The sequence below is a fragment of the Corvus cornix genome, chromosome 12 (genome assembly GCF_000738735.6).
Source record: "Corvus cornix cornix isolate S_Up_H32 chromosome 12, ASM73873v5, whole genome shotgun sequence".
In the NCBI taxonomy this organism is placed as follows: domain Eukaryota; kingdom Metazoa; phylum Chordata; class Aves; order Passeriformes; family Corvidae; genus Corvus; species Corvus cornix.
This window is the reverse complement of record NC_046342.1, coordinates 8,142,356-8,165,948: the sequence shown is the minus strand read 5'-3', so window position 1 is coordinate 8,165,948 and position 23,593 is coordinate 8,142,356. Positions and strand designations below refer to the sequence as shown.

General features: G+C 37.8%; 1 protein-coding gene across 1 annotated transcript in view; it reads left to right on the top strand.

The window, feature by feature from the left end:
• The window catches only part of ARHGEF3 (Rho guanine nucleotide exchange factor 3), a 110,894-nt gene that overhangs the window by 41,828 nt on the left and 45,473 nt on the right, over window positions 1-23,593 (top strand). Inside the window, 1 exon segment of the mRNA XM_039559056.1 lies at window positions 15,464-15,526. Within this exon segment, the coding sequence (XP_039414990.1) occupies window positions 15,464-15,526 (63 nt within the window).

Genomic DNA, 23,593 nt, shown 5'->3' with positions numbered 1-23,593 from the left:
TGCTGGAGAGACATCTGTGAGTTGTTTATAAATCAGTTACAAAGGAGAATGATGTGGGCTGGGCTTTAGACTTCAGTGTTCCAGGATTTCAATAGTTTGGGACTCAGGTAGACAAACTTGTGCATGTTTTATGGGCTATTACTGCTTGTGCTGCCTAGAGAGTGCTGTACTGCTTAGGAATTTGCACTGACTTAATTAACTTAATTCAGTAGCTGATTATTAAACTTTAACAACTTTTACATCTGAAGTCATCTATGAGTTAAGTACATAGCCATTAAACCTTTCCACCTAGTTTACAGAGGTGCTTCCAAGTTAATTATGTGGTAGTTATAGAAAATACACTTTAGATTCTATGTTTCTTGGGGCAAAAATATTTAGGGCCTTATGGAGCACTTGGCTGAGGCATTCATGAAAAGACCTTCGCAGACTTTTACGCTTTCATATCTGCAAGACTTTTCCCCCATGACTTTTTTTGCTTACTAAAGCTCAGTTATTCAATTAATACTTTGAATTTTTCTGATAATGAAAATAGTGTAACATCTCCCTTTTGGAAGGGTTTTGTATAATTTAATTTTATCTTTTCAAAAATTGGTTTGGTTTTTTCTTTAATACTCCATATAATCATTCTGTTACTGTTGTAGGGTTTTATTTTATGGATCTTTGTAAGTGCTTTGTAACAAGTTTATTTTTGTTCCGGGTGTGGTTTGTTATTTATAGTAGAAATATTCTGTATATGCTGTAAACCCTCCATGCCAGCTATTTTGCACATACAGACAATACTGAGCTAGAAGCAGCATGTGATAGAGCAGATAGGTCCAATTGTGATCCTCTTTGGCTAAGTTGGATGTTCTGTTATAGAGCAGATTTCCTGTCTTTAATCATACTGGGTGTTAACCTTGTACTCCTGCTGTCATTTACTGTTCTTTTCTTTGTTGAGCAGCAGATGAACTTGACCCCTGTTCAATTTAACTCAAATCCAGCTCTGCCCATTTCTTTGTCTTTGTTTCCCCTCACTCCACCAGTGGCTGCTCTTTGAGAGCATGTGATGTGAAATTACTATTTCCTGTGACTTTGTTTCAGAAACCTGTAATGGTTGACAGACTGGTGCTGTTGTCCAGCTGAATTTGGTGCCACTCAGTCTGAGAAACCAACATTTTAGAAGCAATTTTGAACTATAATTAGTATTTTATTGATGCTACAGTGTTTTCTGTTAGCAATTTTATTTTCAAATGTCTAGTGGATATGAATGGCTGCACACATGGTCTTGAATTGCTGTTTTGTTTACTTGTTGTGATGCTTGCAGGAGAACTTGGTGTTATCACAACCTGTTACAAAGATCCATTTTTAACATTGCTCCTTCCATTTTCTCCAAATTGTTATGATGGTCTGTTCTCTTATTTCCTAGTGCTTGTACTGTAAAAACTCGCTGGTCATTCTAAGCTGATTGTAAAACTTCCAATTTGGTGGTGCTTAGGTATTATTATTTAAAGCTGTGGATTAAATTTTAAGTAAAAGTAAATAGATGGACTACACATTTGGAAAAGGTTTCAAAAGCATAGCCAGAGACAGTTGGGAAATCCTCCATACTGGAAGTTTTGTTCTAACATCTACCTCTCCATTTCCAGTCCCTCTGCAGTTCCACAGGTTCTAATTTAGTTAGTCAAGTTGTAATTGTGACAGAAAGCTAAACAAAATCCCTTTAAGGACCAGGAGAGGAGGAAAACCTCCTGAAAAGTTCTGAACTTCTGAAACAGCTTACAAACAGTCCTAGAGCTGATGGGAAAAGAAAAGGAAATTTGAGTTCTTTCTGATTGGAAGGAGCATTTTGAGTGGTTTGTTGGTTTCTCCAGGAGGGCTCTCATTCATTCCAAACACAGAGGTGCTTTCACAGCCAGATTTGCTCAAACATCTCAGTTGTAGAATGAATCCTAATTATTTCTAAGCATAAGAGCAAGATTCCTCTTGTAAGCTAATGCTGTGGTTAGAATGTACACAGCACTTAACAATTATGGCCATCTTTTAAAATCTGTCACAAATGCATAACAACAGCAGTATGGTGGTGTCTTCTATTTATTGCAGCCTGGAAACAAATTTTATTGTTACAGTAGCAACCAGAAAACAAGGTCTCCATTTTGCTGGATATCACATAAACATTCTCTAAAGAATTTACAATCCAAGTGTATGTAAGAACATACTGTAATATTTCTTTAAGAATACTAAATTAAAATTTTTAAAGTAAATTCAGACCTGTTGAAGCTCTTAAATTTCATTCATGATGACAGATCTTTGTAACTGCTGGATTCTGTTACATGTTTTGAAGTGGGATATTCCATTCTAATGGAAGATGTATGAAGCAGTGTATATAATATGATTCTGACATGATTTGCAGTAATGTTCTAAGGATATGTAAAATGCACACTTAAAAATATTTATTACATTGTTCTTAATGCAAAAATTGTACACTGGTGGTGTCTCTTTCTAGATTGTGATTAAATTGTTAAGCTTTTCAGAGAGCGTTAAATTTAGTATTCTTAAAACACTCATAATGCACAATGAGAAAACAGTTTCAATCTCTGTGCCAGCAGGCTCCCCACTGAATTTACAAAACTTATTTATTTTCCAAGCACTGTTTTCAGTTGTTCACAGCCTTAAATATCCTCAGAAGTAGCAGTCATAGGTTTCAACAATCCTTGTGTCCTCTGAGACACTTCCAGTCCAAAGCAGAGCTTTAGCCTTGTGAAAAGGTCATGAAATGAGGGCAGCTGTACCGATCCTAAAAAGATTAGATTAGATTTTGTGTCCTGCCTGCAAGGATACTGGGAGGAGATGGGAGAGAACTGCAGCACTTCCTGAGGGTCCTCAGTTGCTCAGTGGCTGGTGCAGTTTGGTGTGGCATTTGCTTCTGGACTACTACAGTCCTAGAAGCAAAAATAAAAATTATTCTCTTTTAAATGTCTTCAGCAAGCCATAGCAATCTTTTTCACATTCTGGGAAGCATTATCTTAGAGTTCCTCAGATCTTTATCTCTGGGAGAATATGTGAGAAACTACAAATACAGTGGTTTGTACTATGAGAGATGGGATGGGTAAATTTCGATGTCTTACAGGGAATTTGCTACTAATGAACATCTCTCCCAGCCCTTGGAAGGAGCAAGGTCAAACTTCACAACACTTGAGATGTGTATTTTCCCCTTTGTGCAGTAAAAAATCCTGGTTGCAGCAGTAGGATACTGCCCGGGAAGAAGGGTTTTTATGTATTTATTTTCCTATTTGAAATATCTATAATTTTAAGAACTGTGCAGAAGAAAGCAACAGTGAATCTGCTTAGGTAGCTTTGCTCGCATTTTGCTGTGATTTTTGATATAGCAACTGGAAACTGTATGCTGTCTGAATAATGACTTATCATGTGCTGCTGGTTACAAACATTTGACAGGCTCCAGCCTTATGCCTTGATGCAGCCCTTGATGCTGCTTTGGGCATTTTACAAGTGAGAATCCTAAGGCAGGAAACTTTCTGAGACCTGGTGTTGTCAGATTTTTTAATTTTATTTTTAAAAAAAATTTAAATAATGAATAGCTGGTGTTCATTCTCTGTTCTTGAAAACTATAGTTACAGCAATATTTAATTCCCTTCCAGAGCTTTGTGGATGTTTCTGGCTATTTATTCGATCCTATGTTCATTCTGCTGTCTCGTTTCATTTTATGTTTTGTTGGAGTGGGCAACAGTGCTGTAACTACACAGGGGCCAAAGGAGCAGCTTTCATATATTTACATATTTTGAGTTTGTCAGTTCTGATTTCTGGACCTCATTCTTTTGAGGAAGTTGCTGTCTGGAATCCAGATAGGGTATCTTAGATTTCCTTCCTTGGTACCTGTGTGGCTGTTTACAATATAAGTAAGTTCAAGCTGCACTTTCTTTCAGGTGGATGCCCTTGATGCTGCTGTCAACAAAGTGCAGAGTACCTTGGAGGTGATGTGTGTGCAACTGCAGGGAAAAAACACAGATAGGATGCTTTCTGTCCTCAGATCATAGAAAGCAGGTTGTGCCATCCCATTAATATGTGTTGATTGATACAGGTAGGGGGCCACACTGCTTTAAATGTTGTTTATTAGACTGGTGAGAAAAAGCCTGACACAAAGCTGAAATCTGTAGTATCTGCCTTTAGGCTTCTTAAATTCTGATGGCTGCAGAGGCAGGTGGTTATAGATGGCCTGAGGAGTAGTGCAAGTGCAAATATAAAGAAGCATAACAAGTTAAAGTCTTTACATGTTGTGGTCTCCAGGAAGTGGAATACGGAAATCCAAATGCTACCAGGAAATCTGATTGGAAAATGCCTGCCTACCTGACTTCATCCTTGGTGCAAATAAAGGGCTACAGATATCATAACACTTGAGAAAACTGCACTCCTGTATTTGATCCTGGGTGAGGTGTTACCAGATTCTGACAGCAGAGGATTAGGGTTTCCTGTATGGGGTAAAAGATTATTTAAGAAATACCTTTAAGTTAATAAAGAGAGAGTAAGAATGCTTGAAAAATATTTCAGGCTTATATATAGAATTTATATGTATGTTCTGCTGGAAGGGTCTGAAAAGAAGGTGGCTAGGCTGGATTTTAGCTCACCTTTGGGCAGGGAAGACAGGCCAATAGCCTTCACCAAGAGGGATGTACTTGAGTAGTTTTTTAAGTCTTGGCCTAAAATGTCTGCATTCTGAAAGGTCTTTCAGTCAGTATTTTCTGTCTGCAGTAATGTCATGGCTCCTCAAAGGAACTGGTTGCTCACTGGTATCAGTTTCACCTTTTATTTTCTTCCTCCAAGCTCAGCAGAAATTTTCAATCAGAAGAAAGATTGCAGCAGCTCACTAAGGACTTGGTTTTTTTAAAGATGAAGTTTGAATTGCTGTTATCTTACTCCCCAAATTTAAATTTATCTTGACATTCTTGCCAAGTGGAAGAGTGCAGAATTCTGCAGCTGGCAAAAACAGCTCTGTGCAGATCTGAGCAAACCACAAAAAACTGAACAGGATAGGGACAGATTAAGAGTGAGATGTAATTCTTCAGTTATATTGAACTACCAGTGATAAAATCAAAGCCTGCACTTGACCTTTTATGCAAAATTGGGGTGCTCTGCCATGCTTATCTTTGCTCCTTTATTCTGGGCTGATTCTAAAACACCCTGTACTTCATTTTTTATCATTATGCTTCCGTTACTTTAAGAACTCCTGCTAAGCACATCCCCTAACTGTTCAAATACTTAAAAAAAAAAAATCTGTAAAATAAATATTTAAAAGTTCTGCCCAGTATCTACCAGCTCTTTTGTTTGCTGAGACATCTACATTTGGAGACAGTTGTCTGCCCTTGAGTTTAAAGCCCATTGCTGCTGTTTAAGAATTGCACAGGTGGGAGATGGACTGTTTCAGTTACAGAGACTCAAAGTTCCCAAACACCTACCTGTTATTTTAGAAACCTGTTAGTATATCTTTACCTTCACCACACTGGTGCTGTTCACTTACTGGCTGTTTGTAAAACACTTTTGTCTATTTAAAATATTATTTTGAAGCAGTGTGTGAGAGAAAAACCACAGCAGAGATAGACACGACATTACAGACCCCTCAGCTTCTGACACCTGCAGTGTGTTGCATGACAGGAAGCGAGCAAACTGTGTGGCTGCATGGGGAGTAGTTCCTGCTGAAAACTGAAGAACAGACATAGGGACTTCTTTGTAGCAAAGACTTTTCACTGTCAAGCTGAAAATTAAGGAACCTCCTAAAATCTGAGTACAATACAAAATAACTCATGGTGTGGTGCTGCTTGTTTGTGCATCATCAGGTAAGCGTGAATCGAGATGGTTTAACTTTTTATTGTTTGTGTATAAGTTGGAATTGCACAGATACTCCTTCCAAGCATGCCAGGATTTAAGATTAGGTATTGATTAAACCAAAATGTTGTTTGGCAGGAATGCTTCCTTCTATAAGGAAAGAAATTTACTAAAGGTTGAGGTAATATACTCTGCTATTCCCAGTGGGATGGAGGACGGTTTATTTTTCTCTCTGCATTGGTCGTTGGTTGCTGCAGGATGACGGGTTTAGGTCTTTGCTTCTGCTTTTCTGTCATACCCATGTAAACATCTCTGCCTCAATCTCCTAGGCTGAAAATGTGAATTTTGGCTGATGCTAGGGTTTAAAGGGGAATATTTGTAGCAATATGCATTATTGTCTCCATTGTCAAAGTGAAAGCTGTAACACATCCTATTTACAGTGTGTTTACACTGCAGAATGATTCTGCTCAGCAGCATGTGGATGTGGTATCACTTGGAAAACTGGGTGCTGTTACAGACACTGGCCTTTGGAAAGATGTGGATAGAAAAGTAGCAAGATAGATAATAACTGTAGAGAATACAGCCTTTGAGGGAGGTTTAAAAGATTTTGTGCATCTTGTGTATAGAAAAACAAAACTTGGTATCAGATGTGAGTATAGGTTTATCTCTGAGTGTGTGTGAACAGTTGCAAGGTGGGCACTTGTTCTCTGTATTTGCCAAGTGTAGCACAGGAATAAATGGGCTTTTTTCATAGCAAGGGAGATTCAGGTTAGATATTTTGGGGATAAATGCTTCCTGATTTTTGTGTTCATTAAGAGTAGAACAAAGTATAGAATTAGAATCTTTCATTTCAAACTGCTGTATAAAAACTTTCCAACCTGTCTTACATGTTGCAGTGGTTAGCGTTTAGTGTACTTGGTTGTTCTTAATGATTTGTGTTGAGTTTTGATTTTGGGCTGTCAGTATGTGAATAAGAGTAGCCCATTAGGGACACCAGTGAACAAATGTGATCTCAAATTTTGCAGCTCCAGCCCCAGTTTAGAGCATCCTTTCTTGGAAAACTAGAGAGCGTCCTCTCAGTTAGAAAGCCAAGTTATTTCAAAATATTTGTGTATATGTTGACTAAAACTGTACTTTGAAGTTCTTCGAAATATGTGATCAAGGTGGGGGCCTGTAGTGCGAGGCAAATCAGGGATCTGGAAACCTTAAGGCTCTACAACACCTGACAGGAAGATGTAGCCAGGTGGGGCTCAGTCTCTTCTCCCAGGTAACAAGTGACAGGAAAAGAAGAAACATCTTCAAGTTGTACCTGGGAAGGTTTAGATTGGATATTAAGGAAAATTTCTTCACCAAAAGCATTGTCAAACACTGGAACGGGTGGTCTAGGTCAGTGGTGGAATCACCATTCCTGGAAGTGCTTAAAAGCCACGTAGTTGTGGCACTGAGGAACATGGATTTAGTGGTAGCTCGGCAGTGCTGGGTTAATGGTTGGACTTGGTGATCTTAGAGGGATTTTCCAACCTAAGGGATTCAGTGACTCTGTGTTCAAGGGCCTGTGTGCCCTGCAAGTGCACAAAACCTTTAAGAATAGACTTAGAGCATTAAAACACCCCAACTTTGATTATTCTCGCTTTTACAACCAATCCTATGCTAAATTCCCTCAGCACAAACATACAAGGCCAGGAGCTGCAACTTCATCACCTCAGCTTGCCAAAGACTAAGGAATCCAGGGATTGTTTGCATGCTGACTGATTATATTGCTTGGAGACATAAAGAACTGGATCTGACAGGTCCCAGCTGAAAAGTATTTGAGAGAAGAACAGAAAATGAATCCAAATAGTGTATGGACTCATTTAAATTGCATCTTATTTTTTATTTATATACTAAGTGAGTTTAGAATCATTAGATATTGATTGTGTTAATTAAAAGCATAATTTATGTAGGATTGTTCAAATTCTGGCTGAGAATTCTCATGCAACAGAAAACTCTTATGTTAAAGAAATAAATGTAATTTATTTAGCAAATTTGGTTTGGACTTTACAGTAAAGTTTGCAAAAGTTTCAGTGTATTATCTTTTCTAGATTCCAGTTACTGGTCCTCTTCCCCGTCTTCCAAAAAGGGGAAGGAAGAAGGTTAAATAAAGACAGAGTAAATACCATGGCTGAAACAAAGCTGTGCTAATCCTTGTCCTTACAGCATCCCGTACATGCACACCCATTTCCTGTTGTTAATGTTAAACACATTGAATATTACTTTCATTTCATTGTTCACTACAGTGTTCCTTTTGCATTACATTGACCGGAAAATCTCCATCACAACAAGCAGTGCAGAAGCAGAGACTGCTGCCTGTGGCCAGGGGAGGCTGGCAAGGAGCTGCCATTTTGGCCAGCAGAGATGTGATGACTCCTGGAAGTGCTTAAAAAGTGTGAAAGCCATCAGTGGCAGAGATGACCTCACCTCCATGGCAGTTTTCACTGTGCTGTAACAGAGCAGAGTCTGTTTTTTCATTTGTTTGTTTTCTTTGGAATACCAGGAACAAGCAAGTTCTGTTCCTAACACCAGTATCCAGGGCTCCTGCCAGCTGAATGTGTGCAGGGTGGGAAGCTGGACTGTCCTCACTGTGTCCCAGGCTCAGTGCAGGCTGTGCACTGGGGTCATCTCTGGCCATTTCTCCCTTAAAAGCAATAATGTTTAGGATTTTGTGTCACTCTTGAGAAGATGAAACCTGGAATGTCTCTGGTATTCCAAACAGCAGGGGGCAGTGGAAATGTACACGGAAACCAGTTTTGTTATAACACTAAAGAATTTTTGGTTTCAAGTTCCTTTTGCTAATATAACATAAAGAACTGTGTAGCAGGTTCTGGAATTTCAAAAAAATTTTGTGCTAGAATTCACTATTCTGAGAATATGGTCTCCAAAAGCATGTACAATGCATCATTCAGCTAAAAAAAGCATCATGCTCTGAGGAAACTTTCTTTAAGATGTTTTTGTCTCCACATCCCACCAACTCTTGTCAGTGGTACAGCCACGGAAGTGGGAGATGAACAGGGAGGCTCACTGGTATTGGCATGAACGTGAGTGACAGGCTGTGGTAAAGTGAAAAGAGGGCTGACCTCTAAATGTGGTGGAAGAGCCACCTCTTTCTGAAAGTGCTTAAACTCTAGGGAATTAAATGTCACTTTCTTGTGAAATTGCAATTGGTTATCTCGGAATCAAGCCCCATATTCAACAGGAAGTGTAGATATTTCTTGCTGGGGATTGCAGAGAGAGCTGTTTGTGTGATTAATATGTCACATTCTCCTGCTATACAGACTATCTAGAACTGTGCATTGTATCAGCCAGGCTCGAGTTCTTTGATTTTGTTTGGCCTTTTTTTTGTCATCTCTCCCTTTATTTCATTTTAGATGCTTGAATGCCAGTGCAGCAGGAGTGTGATATGATGGAAAGTGTGTAATTCTGTGTGAGGCTTACTCTTTTTCTCAGTATCAGTATCATTCTGGCTTGAAGCCGGGTAATGCAACATCACTGCTGCCTCTTCTAGTCCACTTCTGAACTCTGCTTGGTGGGGCTAGAGCCCACCACCTGTGGCAGGAAATGTTAAATTAGTGATTATTCAACTAACCTTTACAGAAGATTATTAATCTCTTGCCCAGTGATTAAGCTGGATCCAAGGCATATTTCATTAACTGAGTAATGAAAAATGCTAAGAAAAATGCTGAAGCTTTTAGTCAGAATTTCTTCCTCTTGTATTAGGAAGACTAAACTGAAATGTTTTAACTTTTCTGTTTGCTGGCTGTGTCAACTGTTAAACTTTTGGAAACATTTTAAATTAGACAGGAGAATTGAAACATTGTCTACTTTCCTTCCAGTCCAGTTAGTAGATTTTTCTTTCATCATACCTCTCTTTTTGCATTCCTTTTAACATCTGTTTTGTACTGTTTGTGCCTCATTGCTGGACTGTTCCGAGTCCTCTATACTGTGTGGTGTAACTAACTGGGAGCTTGATAACTTTGAGATCATTTGAATGTGATTTGAAATGGGAACTTGAAACAGATCTTATAACACAGGAGCAACAGCAGATGGAATTTTTAGAGTCATTAAAGGAATAAATATGGTCTTGGCAAGTGGTGCTTTTCAGGGCTTTTTGAAGAGAAATCAATGTGTTGGTTGGATGGGTGTGGACACACTGACAAACTACAAAGAAAAAAGAATGAGAATTGTAGTGTCTGAATATTCTTTTGAACTTACCAGTTTCTGTACATGTTAGAGACTTAAGAATTAGAAGGGTGTTTAGAAGTACACATCTGTATTTCAGTATATATGTGTGGATGTTGCTGCTAAAAAGTATTTACACATCAAGAGAATTTATAAGCTAACTGGATTTAAAAAAAAAAAGTTATATAAAAACAGTGTGACTAGAAATTCACATGGAAATCTGGATTACTGCTGTGATTTGATGTCTTTCTATAAAGAAGTGATGTTATGCTCCTGCCTTATTCCGAGCTGCCTCAACACCGGCTGTGATTCCTAAGGCATAATGCTTTGGGTGGGAAGATTCCTTGTAGAGGTGTTCTCAGCTGGCTCAGGAGATACTGATTGCTTTTTCAAATTAAAAGAAAAAAAAATCATGTAATAATGCTGCTTTTCATGCAGACATAATCCACCCTTTGGAGTGTGGCTTAAACCTGGCCTGTGATGTTTGACTTTTTATTGAGTATTTGATCAGTTTTCTCCCCTCCTTCCACATTAATCCCTTTTGATTTTATTTTTGCTCTATTTGATCTCTTCAAATTGATTTTCTTTTGTTAGTTTTGTTTTTTAACTCAGTCTGATACAGATATTGTCCCTGATAGAAGTGTACCATAAACTGGAGAGGAGCATAAAGCCCAGAACAGTGAATCCCTTCCTGCCTTTTTCTCAACACTAAAAACGATACAAAACTTTGTTAGCTAAATGGTTTTCCCTTTTCTGAATTATTTCAAATTACAAATGTGTGTATATATCTGCTTGTTATATGTATTTGTATATCTTTTTATATGTGTGGTGTGTATGTGTATATATATGCACTTCTACCTAATTACATTTATTTAAATCATATATTATGTCTCCATTATTTACAAAGTTAAATAGAAGTGTCTTCAGATGTATATTCTGGAAAGACTGTTTTAGAAAATATAATTTTCATATGAAAACACTAAATACAGACTAATTAAATGGTTTCTAATTCTTCTTTGTTTTGGACTTCTTGTTTTGGGGGCATGGGAAAAGTATTTCATTACAATGAAGGGATTTTTGTATGAAAGAAAGGCCTTAAATTGTTTAGTGTTTGGTTTTGAAATGAGTCTGTGACTAAGAAGGTCTGAAGGGTATGGTGTGCCTATGCAAATACATTGTCTTGAAATGTTTTTTATTTTGATACCAATCTGTGTGCAGACACATTTCTAAGCATTTAGAATGGACAGATGATTTAACAAAAGTCGGCAATTCTTCTGAAAAGCATTTCCTTTGCCATCACAGGATGGGTTTTGTCAAGCTATTTTTGTGCATCTTTGCATTTCATCTCCCATGTGGTAAAGTATAAATCTGTGGTATTGATAATTAAAACACTGTGATGGAGACTATGTTAATCCAGCCTTCCTATAACAATGTCTTATTACTCTAATTCCTTTAATTAAATCATTACTTTAATATATAATTGGATATCTTATCTCCTCATCTCCTGTGAGATAATTATGGAAAGCAACTCTTTCCTGGTATGTTAAGGCCAGGAAGTGTCCTGTCTCTGTAACTGTGGATGTAGCCACAGCCTTTTGGGCAACAAAAGGATCACAAACATTAGGATTCAAAACTGTGATACAAAAAGCTTTTTCAGCCTAGAGGTACATGTTCAGATGCAGGTAATGAACCTGTGTGGTCAGTCAGAAAACACAGGCACTTTCCTTATCAGAAGGTGTACTTGCTACTATTTTCATGCAGATGTGTACCCATTTTTTAAGGCCTCCAAATACTGTGCAAAAAAAAAAGAGTTACTGACGTGTTCCAAGCTTTGCTGTTTTCCCAGCAAGGCAAACAGCATCATAACATTTTCCAATTTAGTTTGGTTCATGTACGTACAAATTTTAATAAAGAGATGCTCTGTGGTGAGATGGCATTTGTCCATTGCTCATAGCCCAGTGTGGAGTTACCACTGTGTCTGTGTTCACTCAGTGCTGCAGTGGGACATCCTCATGTCAAAGTGTGCTGGGGACGGTGAGGGAGCGGGGCTGGAGTGAGGCAGAGCCTGCCTTGCTGTGGGACACTGCAGTGCTTCCTCACCCAGCCATGCCCTGGGCTTGGCTGGAGGCTGCTACACCCGACAGAGCTTCTGGGCTCCTTTGTTGAGAGGTTTGTATTGCTTCATGTGCCGCGTGAGTTAAAACATAAAATGGAGAGCAACAATTAAGGGGTGATTTTGTGGGACGTGGCAGATTCAGGGGTCAGCTGCATTGTGCTGTGGTAGCTGAGACAGGACTTGGAACTCCTTTGGGAAAAAGATCTTCACAATGAGCAGGGATTAATTTAATGAGCACCTTATGCTTCCTGCACAATATCCACTGCAGTCTTAGATTCTAATCCACTTCTTATGGGCAAAGAAATTTATCTGTGGTCTGGTAGCTCAATTATTGGATTTTTTTTCTTTTTTTTCATGGAGTTCTGCCTCCCCCTTATACAATGGTAATAGCCCTTGAAACTCTCAGAAATATTAAAACATGATTCTTGCCTGCAGTGGTTAATATTTAACAATTTCTATATGAAATGACTGGTGTTGCATAACCACTAACAGAGAACATAAGGAGTATAATAATTGCAAGCTTCCTGATAACATGTAGATTTTTTTGTGAGTGTGTATTACTTTTCAGTAAGTAGAAGATCAAAACTAAAGTGAGGAATGATCCTTTGATTAGCACAATGAAGTATGAGGTAGAGCAAGAGATCTGTTTTGTGGAGGCTGTCCCAGATTTACTCACTATGTAATTGCTTTTCCTACACTTTAGCTGTCTTTTCATTGCTTTTGGTTGGTACATCACAGTTGATGTTCTGATGGAACAGTTGATTTGTTCCTTGGGAGTGTATCGATGTTTAGTTACATAACCAAAGAGGTTGCCTCTAAACAAGATGTGAGCATTTTAATTCCTGCTAACTCAATTTTGTGCTGTGCTTTACCTGAATAGCCTTGCTGTGGATGCTTGTCCTCATGGCCACTGCTTTGGCCACAACACCTCTGTGTTTTGGACCCAGTTCCCGACTTTGAATGTAGCAGTTAGAAGCCCACAAGTAGTTGTTGTGTAACTTTCCCCCTGCAGAAATGGATGTCCTGCCTCATTCAATTCACTTTCATCCTGTAGCCTTGCCTAGTACACTTGTACTTCGTGTTATGTCATTTATAGTCTCAATCCACTTTCATTAGAGTTGGGCTGTGTTGGAAGTGCCACCTTCTGTGTTGATCTGTAGCCGTGTGACTGCAGTAAGAATCTTGTAATTGGTTGTTTAACAAAGGAGCTGCTTATTTGTTGTGTGTGTGGTCATTTGTCACACTCCATTACCAGTGAAATCGAGTCTAAGATGTCAGACTTAAAGCAACACCATCCCAAGCTCTGGATGTAGTTGCATCCTGTCCATCCACGCACCAGAAGCATCAGTTAGTATAGACTCAGGTACACCAGATCCATGCACCATTTTAATTTTTCCTTCTCTTGTAGAAAGCTGTATTCCAAATGCAAACACCCTTCATTTTTAGTTAACCTGTGTCCACTGTGTAGGAGGGCTGGTACTTTTCAGTTTTATAATTTCTTTTTGTGAAGTAAAGACTTGGCCTAGACTTAAGTGGAATCAATATATGATTTTTTGAGTACAGCTAAAGGATGCATGCATTTGGGTCCCCAGAATTCTAATTAGATTTGAAGAACAGTCTGCAACATGTTCACTAGAATCTTTGGAGATGTTACCCTCTGGCCAAAGTACTGACCTGACAGATTTCATCCCTGTTTTGTGTTTTTCACAACGACTTCACATTTGCTAACCCTAGAATAGTAATTCAGATTAGTTTATCCTGTGGGGAAAAAACAAACCTTACAAAAGACTGATACAGGATAAGCAAACATAGTCAGTATTATTTCAGATATTTCTGTTCATAGCTCAGTGTGGTCTGGTTCAGAAATTTCTGTGTTCTAGTCAGTCCTTAAACTTGTTGCTAAAAATCCATACTGTAACAGTAAAGGGGATTTGATTGTGCTTAGCCTAAGGGTGAAGAATTGCTTTTCATAAGACACTTCTCACTGTGTAATGTGGTGACAGAACTCATGGTCCAGTTTCTGGATAATAAAGATGTTAAAACACAGCTGTTCCTGACTTTGAAATTATTGTTAAAAAAGTATCAGAAGTTATTTTCTGAAAATAAGAAAAATTTTATTTGAATGAGTCAAAGATCTGCTGAAAACAAATGAGTAAATATAAAAGATTTCAACACCTAGAGTTTAGTTTTAAAACAGTATGAAATCAAAACATCTGGATTTTATGATAAATATTCCTTATCTTTTTTCATCAAAGAAACAGTTCTCAGAAACCATATGCTTGACCTAGCGGATTCAAAGTTGTTTCACTGGCTTGATGAAATAAAACCTCCAGGCTTCGCAAGAGCTGGGAGAATGGACATGGGGGGGGGAAGGGATACTGTTTTTAGATTTTTTTAAAATGAAAAATACCTGCATTGTGCACAGTCTCTGCCTTTTAGCTGAGCTTTGGGAATCCCATCAGCTATGAACTCTGCATGTCATCTGTCTGAGGTTTTTTGCATTCTTAATTGCTCATCTTTGACTTCTCTAGACTGGAAAATGAATCCCAGCTACAATAATGTGTGACTGCTTCTCTGGTTGACAGTGGAAGACAACACAGCTGGATAAATAAGAATCATATCTTCTGTGACTTCTCTTATTTCCTGAATCTTTCTGGCCTGGTAGAAAATGCAAAGCTCTGTTAAATGACATTTCATACTTATTTGAAGTGCATGAAGATTTAATCTTGTGGTGAACCTGTGAAATTACATGAGGGAGGGCTTTTTGCCATTTGCAAACCCAAAACCTGAATATAGAGCAGAATGCAATCACTGACATGGAAAGTGAAACCCTAACATAAGTTAATGTAACTCCTGCAGTACATGTCACCTTTTATCCTCACTATATTGACTGTCTAGTGATAGGACTTGATTGCTGAAGGTAGGCCTTGAAAAATCTGAAGTATAGGCTTTCAGCAAAAAACATGAATTTCTTTTCCTGACAGTCTCATTTGTTACAAAAGTTCGTATCAAGTGCCAAAGTAAAATTTCCAACATGGAATAATTACTTATGCTTTTAGCTAGAACTAAGTTTCTTAATTGAAGCAGAAAAAGGAACAGTATTTAATTCACTATGTGCTAATAAGTAGCTTTTCAACTTGTGAAAAGAGAGTTTATATTCACATACATGGTGATTATAATGATGATGAGAGATAATTAACCATATATACACATATATTTATGTGTATGATATCATTATGCGTACTTCTTTCAGGATCAAGCTAATGGTAGTTGGTACTGTTCGTCAAAACTGAGCTCTCTTTTCATTTTGCTTTATAGAAAAAACGGAAACAGAGTACTCAAGATGAAGATACAATCAGTATCTGCAGCCTGGATACAAGTGTGAGTAATTTAATTTTCTTTTTTGCCCTGCCTCTCTACCCCCTAAAACTAAAATATGGCTGTTAGGAATATTCTGAAATAAGCCTGTTCCATCTTCTCAGATGTATTGTTTTCATAGCATGAAAAGCTTGTTCTGCTTGTTATGAAAAAAAAAAAGTTTGTTATATTACTGCTCTCATTTTCTATATTAAAACCTTTAAAAGAAAAAAGATATCATAATGATAGTTTATTGTAAAGCATTGAATCTCTTATTAGTAAATAATTATCATGATAAACAGGCTTTGTGAATGCAGGATTTAAATGCAGACCTTTCATACCATTGCATGGGTGTATGAGAAATTGCATTTCAGTTGTCAGTGGTGGTTAATGCAGGCAATAAGAACCAAACTCCTTCTGTTGATTAGGGTGGATGTTGAACCAAACTATTAATGAGGGTAATTACGCAGCAAACTGCAATGTGTGTTGTTTTTCCTGTAAACTTGTGACATAAAGGTGCACTTGATGTTATCATTTCAAATCCATGGAACTAAAATAGAGGTGGGAAAATTTGCCATTCCTTCTGTTCAGTGTTTTCATCAATATTTGCAGTGTTCTATTTACAGTCAACTGCTGAACCAGCTTTTCTTTTCTGTAGACCTCTCACATAGTGTAGACAGACAAAGTAATGGAAAAAATAGAGAATAAACACTACTTAACAGTTTTCTTTTTTAGCAGGTGTAAAACCTAGTGCTGTGGTTTCTTTAATGATCAGATGTTAATTTTGGTATGAAGTATACCTGTTCTTTGAGGAATTAATTACATTTAAGGGCTCACCTGCCTGGATGGCTGCAGACAAATGCAAGCTCTTGCAGGCACTTCAAGTGAGCTGGGTAGAATCCAGCACTATTTGGGAAATCATAAACCCACAGTAGCCTGACCTTGTCTGTGAGCTAATACTTTAATGTTAGTTAATCCCATCAGACCTTCCATTGGGCCCAACTTCAAAGGAATTGTTATTCCTTTAAAGGAATTGTTGTTCTTCAGGGAAAATTGGAAATTGTTGACTATTTATTATTATTTTTGGACAAACTGATAGTTTTTTTGATGCTTAACTCTGATCCGGGATGGAAAATGCTGGGTTTAACTATTTTATGTTGCTGCAAAGAGTGTGTATTTTATTTTTCTATGATTAAGACAATTAGGTAAAATTCTCTTGTGTAGAATCTGTTATAGTGCTGTAGAAATACTTGGATGAATATAGCTTCTCTTTTGGCTAATAGCTAAAGATTTAAATACTTCTTGAAGGGAACAGTTTCTGCAAATAGAAGAACTCCTGGAGGAGGGTGATCTAATGTGATCTTAGCTCTGAGTTTGCCCCACGGAAATACAGACAGAAAGCACTGAGCAAAATGAGGTTTGTGGTTTACTGATGAGCAATAGATACGGCAGTAATAATAACAATGTCCTTCATTTGCAGTTATTCAATACCACTTAAAATTTATAAAATATTATTTCCTTGGTACTGCTTTTCTGTGTAACCATTATTATTGGCAAGACAAACATGAGTCGGAGAAGAGATAAAGTAATTTACTAGATGTTGTTGCTGATCTGTAAGACCATGACTAATAAAACTATTGAGTTCGGATTTTCATTAAAAGATTTGTAAATTCCTACTTTAGAGGGATCTTGTCAATAAAATGTGTGAAGGGCTGTTAAGAAAACTATTCCCACTGTCATCAATGCAGAACTCCACAGTTTCAATTTAAATGCATGCTGGAGTCTGTATTACAAAATAGGGGTAAGATGTGAATGGGTGAAGAAGTTTGAATCTTTCCTTACAGTGCTTCAGAATCACTCAGGTCAACAGGGTGGGGAATATCCCATGAGGATATAAAGGGTATGCATTGTATCTTGAAGAAGGATCAGATTATTTAAATGTACAATTTAAAAATCAACACTAGTTGATTTTTTTTTTTCTTGAGGTAACTTCAAGCCCTTTTTTCTGTTACCAGAAAGTGCTGATTAGTTTATGCTGTACAGACTATATTGTCTCTTGTGTCTCTGAAACTTACTTTGCCCTGAACTCTTCTACATTGCAATACTACAGTTTCCTGTTCAGCACGTGATACATACTGTGCCCTCACCACTGGCAGGAGTTGCTATTAAGGCCAGTTTGCCTCTGGCTGTGACAGAAGACTTAAAGTGTCATAGTGACTGACTTGGAGAGGGAAGGTGCCTTTGGTAAAGAAAATGAGCCTGGCATGTGACTTCAGAACAACACCCTCAGGTTTTTTAGCTTCAGGTGATGGTTCAAGTGTGCCCATCAAATCTCGGTGCTGTTGACATTAAAATAAGTTGGGCAGGAAGAGTTCACATTTTCTCACAACTTGTGTTCCTGCCCATTAGATTATCATCCCCCCAGTAAAGGAGGACTATCACCTTTGTAAGCCTCCTGGACATGGCAAATAAACCTCTGTTTTTCCTTTCACGTCATATTTTGCTTATGATTAATAGTAAAGACGGTGCTGAGGATGTATCTAGACTGAATACCAAGTGTCTCATGTGATTAGAAAATATTGGAGGGTCTTCTAGTTGCATTGTGGAATGCTGTAGCACAAAAGGGGCGGTTGGAACCCAGCAGTCCGTGGCTGAATACTTACCTGTAGAGGCATTTTGTTCTCTGCATGTGTTTAAATGCTGTTTACATTGAGGAGAAATGTTTCTTTTTGTGTCTTGGTTTTGATTTTAGAGAGCCATAGCTGACATTATAGGTAATTCAAGATTTTTGTTACAAGGCAGAGTTGGCTGTCTTTTGTTCTCATGTTTGTGATGGCAAATTTCAAAAAGAAGGAAAGTGTCAAAAATAATCAGTTCATACCTCACAGAAACCAGCTGTGGTGGTGTTATGCAAGGTCATTTTTCCTTTCTGTGTTGTTCTCCACTCCTCACATACAAAGTAACTTATTCCCAAAAATGGAGAGGGGGCTGAAGAGAGGAGTGAGGAGAAGTATCTAGAATAATCAAAAGTTTGCAACAGTTTCTGTTTAAAAAACAGTCAAATATACTGAAACTTACATAAACTGGAATCAAATATCCTGGGAACAAAATGGCGCGTGATTAGTTCATGAGAAGTGGTCCATGTAAGGTCATTCTTTTTCTTGGATTAAGGGCACAAAATAAAGCTGTTTGCAGGTTCCTACCAAAGCAAAAGGGATGCCATTTCACCTACCACCCAGTGGCACAATTCTGGCACAGGGTATTGTGGATACCAGAGGTTTTGCAGGAGTTCAAAAAACAGGGTAAATTAATGGAAGAAAAATCCGTCAAGAGCTATTAGACTGAGTGAAGCCATCCATCTGAGGAAGCCCTTGAAGTTGCATATTTCTGAGTCTGGGAGAGCAAGCTACGTGTCTGTCACTAGGTGTTTACTCTGCTTTCATACACTTGCCTGGACAGCTTTTTTTTAACTATTGCTAGAGAAATGGTGCTGGCCTGAGATCCATCCTTAGCCTGTCATGGCCATTCTGAGGAGACTTTAGTTAGCCCAACGCAATACCTTCTTTTCTTCCGAGCAATGACAGTTTTGAAATTATTTAATGAGGGCTGTACACTTAATTGGAGTCTTTGGATTATAGCATGATGTAAACAATTAAATGTTCAGGTTCCTTTGTCTAGCAATTCTCTTATGCTCTTGAAAAGATGTGCCAAATTGTTTGTATGTATATCTTCAATGAATGCATTTTTTTTCCAGGGCTAAGAATATGAAAATTTGAATGTGTGTGTTCCCTATTATGAATTTAGATTTTAACTGAGATAATGGTAGATCATTACATTTTTACAGATAATAAATCTCTCAGGCTGTGTAATAAAATTGGTTATTTTTTATTAAATATTGTAAATATTTAATAAATAAGTATGTTAGGCTCTCCTCTGCAGCACACTGTCTGGTTTGCATGACCAGGTGAAGGACTCCTGCTCTGGTCAGTTCTCCAGCTCCCTGAGCTGCTGATGTAAAAAGCTCATGGTGCACGCACTCGGCGCTGGCTTCACAAGCATCACCTCAAGGATGTACCTCCTTTTTGTGCTTGGCAGTGGAAAGATCTTTACTGTCTAACTTTTCCAGTTTGTGTAAATGTATCTGTTGGCCACCTTTGTCCAGGAGAGGGTGGGGGATGGCAAAGAAAGAGGATGTTAACTATTTAATGACTGGATTGCTTCATACCTGGGAAAGCAACATCCATGTGGGTCTCCTGCCAATTACGTCATCATGTGTCTACAATACTTTTACAGAAATAGATTTAAAAGTTTTTTCTATGACAGACCATTGCCAGACATACCTGTCTTTTCCAAGGGAATCAATCATACTGACAGAATTTCCTTTCACAGGAAACACTGCTTGGAGCTTTGCTGACTCAGGACAGGGGCTAAGCATGTTGAATGATCTTTGTATTTGTTTAGTGACCTGGACTGGTGTTGATGCTTCAGGAGTTGATAAACTGGCTTATTAAACTGACTGGTTGGACTTGGCTCATTTTATTGCCAGCTTAAAGAAGTGGATTTGCAAATCCCCTCAATGTCAAATAGTTTGTGATAACTTGTGACAGATGTGGCCAGCAGACTGTGAGGACTGAGTGCATGAACATACAAGGCCACTGTGGTCGGAAGTTGGTATTTAAAGGGAAATGTGCATATTATCTGACATGGCTTTGTTCATGTTGGCCTCCACTGGGAGGCTTAACTCAGTCAGGGGACTTCAGTCTATCTGGTTAACTCAGCCACTGGTGTTTCATGCTTGTGCTCTTAAAATGGTGACAGCTTCTCGATCTGCATATGCATATTGATTTACAGACATTTTGTAATTAACATGACTTACATAAACTTCAGATTTTATTGGTATCCCTTTAAAGGCTGGGGAATTGGGGGAGAGAAACTGAGCTTGAAAGATCACAGAGGGCAAAGTACTTTTTTGTATTTAAAACACCTCCATGAGCTCTGCTCTGTGTTCCTCCTGTTGCAGACAGTCTCTCCTTAGTTAAATTCTGAGCAGCTTTTGGATTATTTCTGTCTGTGCTTTTGCTCTTTGTTGCTGCTGTGACTTTTGTTCTTTCCTCGTAACCCAGCTTTGAAACGTGGTTCTTCATTCAGTGCAACCTTCTCATGAGCCTGGTGCAGCACTGGAGGGTTGTGCTCCTTACTCAGGCGCAGGCAGCCGGCTCTTTAGCTGTATTCCAGAGCTATTAAATATAGTTAATACATCACACTGAGCAAAGTGGTGGTGAATGCTGTTATCTGGAGATTATTGCACAGAGCACTCAGCAAGGTACTTAACAGCAATGCATTGTTAATGGCTGTTGTAAAAGGGGTAACTGCAAATTTTGTAATGGTGATGATACCATGTGCCTCATATGTCTGAACTCTGTAAAATCATTAGTAACTCAGGAGGTATCCAGAACAAAAACCTGGTAAAACCTAATACAAAACTTGGACTTTTCAGAATAAAATTATACTTAAGCAAAATCCCATCCAGAAGAAGAATCAGGGCAATGGTGTGCAGTTCTCCTCTGCAATTGGTTGTATGCAAATTTGTTGTAAGCTAATGGAAGTTGCTGCTGTTCTTATGTTGAGGAGAAGGAACATACATAGATATGTCAAACAGTTTCATAAAGAAGGTGAAATTTCAGAAGAGCTGTTTAATTTTCTTTCATAGAACAGTTATCATTACTGAAAGTTAAGTTCTGCCAAATAGTCACTTACTATTGAGTGAACTTGAGATGTCTTACTGCTCATCTGTCTACTTGCAAGTTAATAAAATATGTCCCTGTATAAAATACAAACAAAAAGGTACCCAGACTTAAGCTACATTTACATACACTGGATGAGAGTTCATTAATTTTGATTGCTTTTAGTGCAAAGTGATCATTTATTATGTATTTAATAGTCAATGTAGCTGAAACATTATTTGACATAATTAAACTTAATTATAAACTCAATTATATTTCATTGCTAAGGTATGGCGAGCTAGCTTTATAAGCTTAGAGAGGATTACTTCTACATCAGCTTATCAGAGTCAAGATAATTAAAATATATATTGTATTTGGGTCCTTTATTTCTATAAACTGTGGTCTGTTGCATGTTCATAGTATAAAAGGTCTTCAGCTTGCCCAGTAAGATGTATACAGTATGTCTGAATTATTCATGACCTTTGAATATTGCTGTGTAGCAGGGTGGTCAGTGCTCATCTGGATTCAGACTTCATTATACAGAGACTGTTCTTAATCCATTATTAATCCCTCATGTGATTGTCATAGACTGGACCCTGTCTGCTGTTGGCATTACTTGGAGTAATGTTCTGTATCTTAAGGCTCTGTTTTGTTACTCTCTTGCTATTTTTCATTAGATAAGGCCTACAAGTGCTCTATTGGAAAATGTGTAAATTGCTGGTTGGGCTGCATTCCCCCCCCCACACTTCTAGTATGATCTCAGAGTTCCTGTGTAGTTATACAATTACTCTTTATTTATGTGAACAACTTCTTAGAATTTGGCTAATTGTTCCAGTAAATCTCATGGATTATTTCGGTGAAGACGACAAATGTGTGATGAACTTTGACATCTTCAGTGCGAAGCTGCCTGTACAAATATGCCAAACCTTTGGAAACACAGACCGAGCTGTCTTGAAATGTACTTGTGCAGCTGGGAACTGAGTAAGAAAGTGTTCTCTTGCATGTATTCACCCAGAAATTAAAGATTGTCCATAGATACCTTAAATGAAGTATGATCATTGAAACTAACTTGTTTCTATGGTTTAGCTCAAACTAGAACAGTATCCTACTGTGACTTGCTCCCATCTATTTGTCTGCCCCTATTTAAATCCATGTCCAAGGCACAATTTGATACAACATCATCAATTTGTTTTATATGCCTTTTCCTTTGCTTTGAGATTCTTTCTTTATGCAATTCTTGACATTCTGCAGTCTCTGAGGGGGAAGTAAAGCCACAAAATGGTTTTGTTGGGGAACTTTTGCTGGGGAACTTGTTGGTTCCTAGAAAATGACATTTCTTCAAATTTTTTTTTCCTGATGAGGCATGCTCAGTGTTACTATTCTGAAACTGAAATCTGTATAACTGTGAGAGCAAGAAAGATGTGATAAAACCCCAAATCTGATGATTTTCAGACACTGCAAAACTATCCCTTATACTTTTGCCATGGGGTTTAGTTGTTGATCAAATTTTAGATTGTAATAAAGTCTTGGGAACTGTGAAAGACTTCTGATGCAGATCTGGAAACAGGTTATACCAATTCTTAGACTAGGTGTGTTTTGGTGAAATGCCAATTTTTTTTCCCTTGGCTGTACTGACAAAAGAGAAGAAAATGAGCTAAGTTTTTGCCTCCAAATCAAAAATGTTTCAAAAACATCCACTCAGTCTGTGGACTTTGCTCCCAACAGCAGCAAATTACCTCAGTGAGAAATAGATGAGAAAAAAGAGGACTTTATCTTCAGAAATATGAAGATTTTGTTATTCTTATGGTATTTGCATGTAGCACTCTTTATCTTTCTGATTCAGTCAAAAGTAGTGTACGTAAGTCTGTGTTCTATTTCAAAGAATTGTTTTGGATAGTAATAGCAGTGTAATTTATGATATTCTGCCATAACAGAAAATGGCATTTGAAGTTTGAATTCAGTTTAAATTACTTTTGAGTTACAGAAACAGGCTTGACATTTGCTTTTTTTTCCACATGGCAAAACGGGAGCATTTGTGAACTGAAATTAGCCAGATGTTATTGGCAGCTATGAAGTTGGATATCCATTAAGCAGTGCATGTAGTGGTTGGTTTGATGAAGATTTGTAGGGGAGGTTTTCATAATGAAATTGAATCAAGTAATGAGTTACTGTAATTTGGTTTATTTAGTGGTCAAAATAAGAACCGATATTAGTTCTATAGTGATAAATATTGTATAATGCCATACATTTTCTAAAATTAAGTTTTATACATCATTATTGGTAACTGTGTTTTATATTGAATTTATAATATGGACTGTGCAGACATAATTTATAAGAAAAATGAAGGCACCATGTAAACAATGTGCTG